This window comes from Octodon degus, unplaced genomic scaffold (assembly GCF_000260255.1).
Source record: "Octodon degus isolate 3935 unplaced genomic scaffold, OctDeg1.0 scaffold00226, whole genome shotgun sequence".
Taxonomy (NCBI): domain Eukaryota; kingdom Metazoa; phylum Chordata; class Mammalia; order Rodentia; family Octodontidae; genus Octodon; species Octodon degus.
Window position 1 is genome coordinate 2,503,803 of NW_004524802.1, and position 9,660 is coordinate 2,513,462.

The window sequence follows — 9,660 nt, forward strand, 5'->3', positions numbered from 1 at the left end:
CCACATGCCAGCCAGCCCCGCCCCCTGGTGGGCTGAGCTGGCCACACACACACACACACACAATAAATAAATAAATAAAAAGAAGAATCACCATTTGCCTTTGTAATAAACATGGGATTTTGAGGTTGTAAAAAAAAAAAGACCAAAACCAATTCCGTTTCAGAAAGGGCCGGGGAGATGGCTCAGTGGAATAAGTGCTTCCCTGGCAAGCGCAAGGGCCTGAGTTCAATCCCTGGTTCCGCAAAAAAAAAAAAGACCAAAGCCAAACAAGGCAATTACAATATGATCTGATCTTACTATAGCCAGATATGAGCGTTAAATCAATTCACAGAGGGATTAAGATTCTTCAGGGCTGGGGAGATAGCCCGGTGGTGTAAGCACCTTCCGACCAAGCATGAAGCTCCAGGTTTGATCCCTGGTACCTATGCCACGCAGGCCCCAGAGCCCAGGGCACTCCATGTCAGCCACCAAGACCGTGGTGGAGCACTCCTGCAATCCCAGTGCTGGGGAGGCTGAGACAAGAGGATCACTACAAGTCCAAGCTGTGTAGTGAGAACCTGTACCAAATACATTAAAAAAGAAAAGAAAATCTCCCAGCACTAGGGTGGTTGAAGCAGGTGGATCAGTGCAAGTCCAAGGCCAGCCTGAACTGCATAGAAAAGTAACGTTCAAAAATCACAAAGGAAATCAACGGCACAACTAAAAATAGGTGAACGCTGAGTCATTTCTGCCCGACCAGTACACTCTTCATCCAGCCCAGGAATCGCAGGAATCAGAGGAGAGCTGGGAGCCGGGCGCTTCCCACAGCAGGCAGGCTGGGGGCGGGAGGCTGCGAGCCGGTGCTGCAGTGCGGCGGCGGGGCCCCGCCCGTGACGCCACCAAGGCGCCAGCCCCGCCCCCCACCGCCTCTGCGGACCATCCCTCGCCTCCGCCGCCGCTGGTGGCCACCCGCCAGAAAGCCCCTTCCCGAGCAGTCTTTCAGGATCCAATGAAGAACCTATCAGCGTCTAAATCCCACTTGAGAAACTGTGATGGTTTGCTAAACCGCCTGGTAACTTAAGCTTTTTGCCTCTTTTTAAATGATTACATTTTCCAAACAATGAAAAATTGACACCACAGAAACATTTAAACAATTCCTTAGAAATAGCCCTAGTAGTGGAGGGTCTTAGTTCTGTGGCATTCAGGAGCCTACCCACAGAGACAGTCCACTTGCTCTGGCAGGGGACATCCCCAGGAGGCTGCCGGCTGACACAAGAGCAAGGGGGCCTGCGACACAGCTAAGACCGAGCCCTGCCCCGGGTGGCCTTAGGACTCAGTCCTCTGGGAGCTCTTCTGAGGCACGAGCTTCACCTGGGAGCAGTTACTCAATTTCTAGGGCCGTTCACAGTGTCGCTTAGCTCTCACGTTTGACACTTCTTTTTTCTTTGAGGCAGGGTCTTGCCATGCAGCCTCTTTACTTGTTGTGTAGCCCAGGCTGGTCCTGAACTCATACAATCTTCCTCCTGTCTCTGCCTCCCCAGCACTGGGATTTGTGCACCACCAGCGAAAGACAACCTTAACGTATTTTAAACCACTAGCGATGTGCAGATAACATTGTGAATTACATGAGCAATGCATCTTTTTTTTTTTTTTTTTTTTTTTTTTTGTGGAACCCGGGATTGAACTCAGGCTCTTGCGCTTGCCAGGCAAGCACTTATTCTACTGAGCTAACTAACTCCCCGGCCCCTGAGCAATGCATCTTAATTCATGAAATATAAAAGAGTGATGGCTTGGTTACCTTAGGAGTTACAGGTAACAGCCCCTCCTGAGCAAACCAGGCAGTAGTGGAAGGAGTCAAACACCGCGACGGCAGCGACAGAAGGGACTGCTCCTCCCAGCCCTGCCAGCCGCAGTGGCTTGGCCAAAGAGCCATCACCCCATGTCCCTTGACAAGGTTGTGCCTCCATGCTCGGCAGACCCTAACTCGCAGTCGGCATCCACCAGCCGGATTCTCCACCCTTTCCTTCTTCTCTGAGAGCTTGAGAGGGTGACTTTGCTCAGCCCCCCAAAGTCCTGCACACCCCCGCCCCTTCTGCTGCAGGTCCCTCCACCCTGGTGTGTCCTTTCCCCTCCTTCAGAGGGGCACAGCCACCACACCCACTCCCTTTGCGTCAGCTAAGAAGGGGATGAAAAGCCAGGAGGATTACATGGGAACATCCTGGGGAGGGGTACGAGCAGCGTTAAATCCTGCAGTGCCCATGTCTGGCGTGACACTGCAGTTCACTTTGTATTTTCAGGGAAAAGAGAAAGGAGAAAAGAAATTCTTAATGCCTATGGAGTTTAAGACCTGGTACTTTCAAAGTTAACTGAAAAGCAATGATTTATATAAAATACATTACCTTGCTTTAATCAAGAACTGAAGAAAGAACTGAAAAGAAATTAGTTTTAGGTTTTAGAATCTTCCTTTAAAACATTCTTTTCCCCAACCAGGTCTTAAAATTCAAGGGTTTCAGTATCCTCACTAGTGAAAGAGGAAGACAGACGAACCCTCCCCCTGCCTGGTATTCAGCCATTGTCTCTTCTCAGGCAGGGTCTGGCTATGTAGCCCAGGGTGGCCTCCCACCTCAGCCTGCCCAGAGCTGGGCAGCATCACCAGGCCTGGCTCCATCTTTACTTTTTAAAAAGAAGCTGCTGCAGACTCGTCCCTTGAGGTATCTGTGTTTCTCTCACTGTGCTCTCTGCAGGTTCATCTCGTGGCTTTGTCCTGTGAGGCTGCAGGGCAGGGCCCATCCCAGTGTGACAGAATGGGAGGAGGAAGAACCCAAGTGACTCCTGCCTGGCTCTGTACGCATAATGTTTCCTTGGCAGGAGTGGGGCGCAGGCCTGTAATCCTAGCGTTCAGGAGGCTGAGGCAAGAGGATAGCCTTGAGTTCAAGGCCAGCCTGGGATACACAGAGACCCTGTCTCAACAAAACAAAACAAGGCCCCCCACAATAATAACACAGACTTTCCTGCTGATTTATCAATCATCTTATTTTCCTAACCATCTGAGGACTAAGATAGGGTGGAAATGAATACTGCCTGACCATTCATAATCTAAAATCTGAAACCATTTGTATACTGATGTGAAATTTAAAAGTTCAGATTCTGGAGCATTTCAGATGTCAGATTATGGGGATCAGGGACACTCAACTGGTAAAATTGATGCAGAAATATGAAATCTGAAAAACTCAAACTGGAAAAACTTTTTTTAGGGGGCCTGTCCCATAGCTCTGTTCTTTGAGTGGCTGCTTCAACAAAGCTGTTGGGCTCAGGTTGCTGTGGTTCGATCCCCACAACTCAAGCCAGCCAAACCTGCCCTGCAGGCATTCGGAGCAAAAAAAAAAAAAGCCTTCTGGAAACACTTTTTTTTGATCTGAAGCATTACTGATAAAGGATATTCAAGGTGAATTACATTTTTAGTGGTCATTCTACTAAATTTCTTCATTCTTTAAATACTCAGAAAAATATATTTATAAAACACATACAAAAAGCATTTCCCCTAGGCTTTTGCATTGACACGTCTCAATGAAGCCAGGTAATATAAAATGCTCCCGTCCCGATTCCAGACTAAGAAAAAAGAGATTAACCCCAAATTATCTAACTCAGGAAAACTACAATTATGAGCTCAAGATGAGTATGTACTAAAGGCAGCCACTATTTTTGGTCATACAGACAAAGTTCCAAGTCCCAAACACTCCAGCAAAATACAATAGAGACAAGCTGGCCAGGCCAGGTAGGTCACAGATGTGTCAGCTGCCAACGTACTGCTACCTGCACCACTCAACCTTCCTGAGACAAAGGACAACACGACACACTCCAAGAAAAAGTGCCACAGAAACATGAACAACGTAAGACGTCCGCCTAAGTAACGAATGCCCATTTGCTCATGATCTTGTAAGTACACCACGAAGAACATAATTTCCCGAGACCAGGAATGACGCAGAGATTTCTTTCTTTCTTTTTTTTTTTTTTTTTTTACGGGGGATTGAACTCAGGCCCTCGGGCTTGCCAGGCAAGCGCTTATTCTACTGAGCTATATCCCAGCCCCAAGATTTCCATTTGTAAAATGAGAAGCTGTGACTTCTCCCTTCTGACTTGCTAACCCACAACTTTTGCTCTATACTTTGAAAAATGCTGTACTTTTAAAAAGTTTATAGCTGCTCAGGGTAGATACAAAAACATATTTACTTCACACAAAAATCCAGCTGGGTGTGGTGGTGCAGGCCTATAATCCCAGCACTCGGAAGCCTGAGGCAGGAGGATCCTTGTGAATTCTAGGTCAGCCTGGGCTACAAAGACCAGTCGCAATGGCATAATGAGACCCTGCCTCAAATAAATAAATAAGTATAAATATAAATGCTGTCAGTGATATAGCTTAGTAGCACAGTGCCTGCCTGGCAAAGGAAGGTCCTGAGTTCAATTCCTGGTCCCACCTTCCCAAGAAAAACCAAATGTTCCACGTCACTGTGTTTGGAAAATTCTTTCCATACAAAAGGAGAACTTAAATGAATAAGTGATTTCATCTGTTCATTAAGCAAATAATACTACAGTGTTTCATTGTGGCTGCCAGTCTATTCTGTTTAAATAGTTCAGATTTATTTTCTTTCTTAATGTGAGTCTTTTCATTGTAATCACCTCCCAGTGGACAGAATTGGTTAACTGCACAAATACGAATGCCCACGGGCTCCAGTCTGCTCTCATCTAAAGCGTATTCAAGGGGCTGGTGAGATGGCTTAGTGGTCTAAAGCACCTACTTAGAACAAGCTTAGCAAAGCACGGGACCCCAGTTCAATCCTCCAGCACCACATGCCAGCCAGCCCCGCCCCCTGGTGGGCTGAGCTGGCCACACACACACACACATACACACACATACAAATAAATAAAAAAATTAAAATAAAATAAAATAAAATAAAGCATATTCAAGGCTGGGGCAGAGCACCAGGGCAGGATGGGCCCTGAGGGCATGGGAGGCCCTGCGTTCCATCTGCACTCAGGATGCTAACGAATAAAAACATGGGGTGTGAATTTTTTTTAATTTTTTTTTGGTGTGAATTTAGATTAACTTTTAAAACTTTCTTTAGATTACTTTTTTTTGGGGGGGGGTTTCACTGTGTAACAACACTGGCCTCAAATTCTAGTAATCCTCTTGCTTCAGCCTCCCAAGTGCTAGGACTGCAGTTTTCCTGATTATTCTACGTGAAAAAAAAATAAATCACAGATTGGTTAAATGGTTAGAAATATGTCAAGTACTGTTATAAATACAAAAGTGAGGCAGGATTCCAATTTAGGTAGTCTCAGGCCTTAGTCAACTTTCCAAAGTGCAAGTCATTGTGGAGCCAAGATTTGGATTCCTGGATACTCAGTTTGCTGAAAGGAAGAAAAACATACTATGGAAGTATGATCCTGTTACTTGCCATAATTTTAACAAAGTTTAATTCTAAGAGAATTACTGAGGATCACTCTACAAGCAAACAGCAAAACTGACAAAATTGTTTTCATAAAGTCCTCATGACCCAAGATAAAACAAAAAACTGATCTCAATACATAATACATGAGTCATACAACATCAACACAATAAGGAATTAGGTATCGTAAGCTACTCAAAATATAACTTTAAGGGCTGGTGAGATAGCTCAGTGGACTAAGTGACTGCTTAGGCAAGTGTGGGGACTGGGGTTCGACCCCTAGCACCACTGAAATTGTAGCACACATCTGTAATCCCAGCACTGGGGAGGTTGCAAACAGGAGGATCATTAGAAGTCCAAGCTGTGTAGTGAGACCCTGTACCAGATCCATAAAGTAAAATATATTTAAAATGAAGATTAAAATTTATTTTAGTAAAATAATGTACATGTACTGAAAATGTCAGAAAGGCATAGGTCAAAATGCTGACAGTGGAAGGATTCCAAGTAACTTTTATCTCATGTGTATACTTTAAATTTTCTTTTTTTTTTTTTTTTTGCGGAACCGGGGATTGAACTCAGATCCTCGCGTTTGCCGGTCAAGCGCTTATCCTACTGAGCCATCTCCCCGGCCCCCTATACTTTAAATTTTCTACCACTAAGCATGTTTTCTGGTAAGAGTACATGAGCCAATTTTAACACTAGAGATTTCCATGAAGGGACATGTAAATCCAAACAAAATCAGTCATCTCGAACGTTAGCTATCTAAGTATGTTACAATAGTGTATTTACTTTGAATCCATGTAGGTCTAAAAGTATTCTTTTACACTGTGTAAGTGTAACCTTCAACCTCTGGCTGAAGGCAAGGCTACAGTGAAACATCTCTGAGTGGAAATGTTTGAAAGAAAAAAAACGCTCAAGAGGAAACCCAAGGGAGTGCGGGGGTGGGGCCGATAGAGTGTGTGGGTCCCTTTCCCACCAGTCCGACCATACAGCTTTCCCACATGGAAAAGGTTTGTGGCAAGCATTTTCGGACAACCTCCAATCCTAGTTGCTACCCTTACACATGCCTTGGCTATCACCCATGGCTTCCCACAGGGCTGGAGCCACACCCTGTCCAGGCTCTCCTTCAACTACAAATCTGTCCTAAGAAACCGAGAGAAACCTTGCGTATCACCATGCGGCCGGGAAAGGGTTTACTTTTTGGGGTCACTATTTCCGGGGGGCAGCCGTCACATACGAATCTTTAGCCTCCGCCCCCCAGTAGATGCCCTACCCGGCTTTCATTTTTAAATATGTAACATCAATAACACAGGGTTACCGCAAGGATCACCCAAGCACTGCACACACACACGGCACGATTAGGAAAGCAGACGTGATCGCTTGTCGGCCTGCAAGTGTGGAAAACTGGCAGACTGGAAACTGTCATTCGGTTAGCTGGTGACCTTGGCCAGTCACTCGGCCACAGACCAGGCTTCCTCGCGGATGACACGGGGCCACACACGCAGCAAGGAAGCCTCCAGCACGGAAGGAGACCAAGGTGTGAGCCCCGCTCGCACTGATGCTCCCAGGCGCCCGCCTACAGGGTCACCCCGCGGCCTCCTCCGGCGGCCCGCGGCGCCAGGGCGCCCGAGGCTCCCGCTGCCCCCGCCCAACCCGAGCGCCACCATGCAGAGGGCCCAGGCCGCCAGTGCCCAGGTCGGCTCTGTCACATCCCTCGGGAGGCCGGCCCGGCCCGGCCCGGCCCGGGCAAGAATCGAAACCCAGGAGCCCATGTGACACAGGAGAAGGATGCGGCCTCCGCCCGCGCTCGGGCTGGAGACGCTGTCTCCACCCAGCTCGGCCATTTTGACAGGCCAGACAGACAAAGCGACCCCATTGTTTGGGGTGACGGCGGGACAGGGTCCCCGAGTCCGGTCGCGTCCCTTCCGGTGAGCCGGAAGGGGCCACCCGCGGGGCTCGGGGCGGGAAGGGGCGTGGCGAGCGCGGGCGCGCGCGGCGCGGGGGCTCTCCGGTCCCGCGGGGCGGCTGCGGGGGACGCGGGGCTGCGCCGTCCCGCGGGGCGTCGGGCGGGGTCCGCACCTTTGAGGGTGGAGCGCTCCACCAGCACCGTGTGCACCTGCGGGTCGGCCAGGAACTTGCGCATCTGCTCCAGCGCGCTCTTCTCCTCCAGCGCCGCCTCGAGCGCGGCGGGCGCCTCGCCGCCGTCCTCCAGCAGCAGCGGCACCAGCTTGCGCAGGTGCTTCTGCAGCACCGCCACGTCCGCCACGTTCTGCACGGCCGACACCTCCAGGCCGGCTGAGCCGTCCTCGCCGCCGCCGCCGCCGCCGCCGGGCTCCGTCATGGCGCCGCGCTCGGGACCTCCGGAGCGCTGAGCAGGCGGCCGCGACCGCCGAGACTGGAGCGAGCGAGCGAGAGAGAGATGGGGAGAAACGGGCGTCGGAGCCGCACCGTCCGCTACCCCAGACAGACTGCGGAGAGGCGACCCGACTCCGCCCTAAAGGCAGCCGCCGCCCGCCGTCCGCACCACCGGCGGCCGCTCGCGCCGGGCGTCACGACGTCGTGCTTGTGTGGGGCGGGGCTTCTTGCCGCGCGTCCTGCTGGGACTTGTAGTCCAGGCTCTGGGCGGGGCCCGCGCCGCAGCGCCGTGAGAGCCCCCACCTTGACTCGCGCTGGCAGCGGGTCTGTGAGTTCTCGAGAATTCCATCAGCAGTGAGCGTGTGAATGATATGTGGACTGAGGTGACACTGTGAGCCCTCAGCTTGTACCTGGTACTGTGCTTAGCCCTTGACCTGTGTTCTGCAATCAATGAGCAAGTATTAAAAGGTGCTGAAATGTAGGTTCCAAGGATCTGTTACTAGATACACACGGGGGCCGAGTGCGAACTTCCTCAGAGGATGACCAACACAGAGACCCACCCCAGGGTGCCCGCTTCCAACGTGGTGCCCTTCCGATTACTCGGACCTGGCGCTATTTCTGTGAGCTTGTAAGATCTGAGTCCCTTGGGGCAGGGGTGGGGCTGCTCGGCTCCCACCGCTGCGCACTCGTCCTGCACATCTAGAGGTCAGAAAGGCCAGGACCAAGCCTGCCCACACTTCTAGAGACAGTAACTTCTTGCAAGAGGTAGGGTTTGGTCTTTGAATGTCCAGATTAACTTGCCTCTTCCGTGGGGCAGGGGGAAGGAAGCTAAAGATAGTTTTTTAATATCAAAGTGCAGAGTCACAGAGCAGAGTCCTGATTGGTGGACTGACGATGGTACGATTTGATTCTCCCAAATCATCTTTAGAAAACTCTCCAACCTACAATAAGCTTATTCCTTGCATAATTACTCTGTGCCAGGCCCCAGGGACTGCCAGACTAATCAGATGGTTTTGTTCTTCAAGGAGTGTGTGAAGGAGAACAGCTGAATACTCCATCCATCCTCCTGCCTCTATGGCCCACCCTGTGTGATATGACCAAATAATTCTAAATAATCTTCCAGAAGCAAAAAAGACAGCACCTGCAGTGAGTCTGTGCTGTGAGCACAGCAGCAAAGGGCACCACCCGCCGCAGCTCAGCCTGACGGCCGCGTCTGGGCATGGTGCTCCGGGCTCCTCTGCATCTACCCCTTGGGGGTGAGAAGAGGAATGGAGAGGAAGTGTGATCAGGGCCAGGAGCTCGGAACTGGCCTTGCCCTGTCTGAGACTGAAGCCTTCCGGGACCTGGCAGAGAGCCTGCGAGCCGGCTGCACCATGAGTCAGCACGGGCCCTGGAGCCTGGCTGCTCAGGCGTCCAAGGGACTTGGGTCTCTGCGACCTGGTCCCGGCCGAGGGAGCGCCAACAGGCTCTGGGTTCGCAGCCCTGCCCCATGGGCTCAAAACGGAAGTGGCCCTCACTTTTTAAGGGAGTGAAATCAGGGGATCCATCCTTACACAAAGATTCATAAATGACCCAAAAGTGTGTTTTTCTAATTTTTTTTTAAAGATTTAAAATTTCTGAATTTAGTTCAACTTATAATACCGCATTTACAAGAAAAATGAAACTTTTTGCACAAGAAATTTAAATAAAATCATACCAAGATACACAAAAGTGAAATTGTCCAAAACTTATTGTAAAGAAAAATTCATTAAAGCTTATACATAAAAAAATATTACCTATGGAAGAACAAAATTAAATAGCATCTTATTCCACATTAGAAAGAAAGAAAAGGACCAAATGTGTAAGAAACTAAACTAATTAAAGGACCAAAAGAAAAAAA

The 9,660-nt window shown here is 49.7% G+C and overlaps 1 protein-coding gene across 1 annotated transcript in view; it reads right to left on the reverse strand.

The window, feature by feature from the left end:
- Dync1h1 (dynein cytoplasmic 1 heavy chain 1) overlaps positions 1-8,405 on the reverse strand; it is a 73,853-nt gene extending 65,448 nt beyond the window's left edge. Inside the window, exon 1 of the mRNA XM_004645405.2 lies at positions 7,506-8,405. Within this exon, the coding sequence (XP_004645462.1) occupies positions 7,506-7,767 (262 nt within the window). The 5' untranslated portion in view covers positions 7,768-8,405. The remainder of the gene's footprint in view (positions 1-7,505) is intronic.
- Between the last annotated feature and the right edge of the window lie 1,255 nt (positions 8,406-9,660).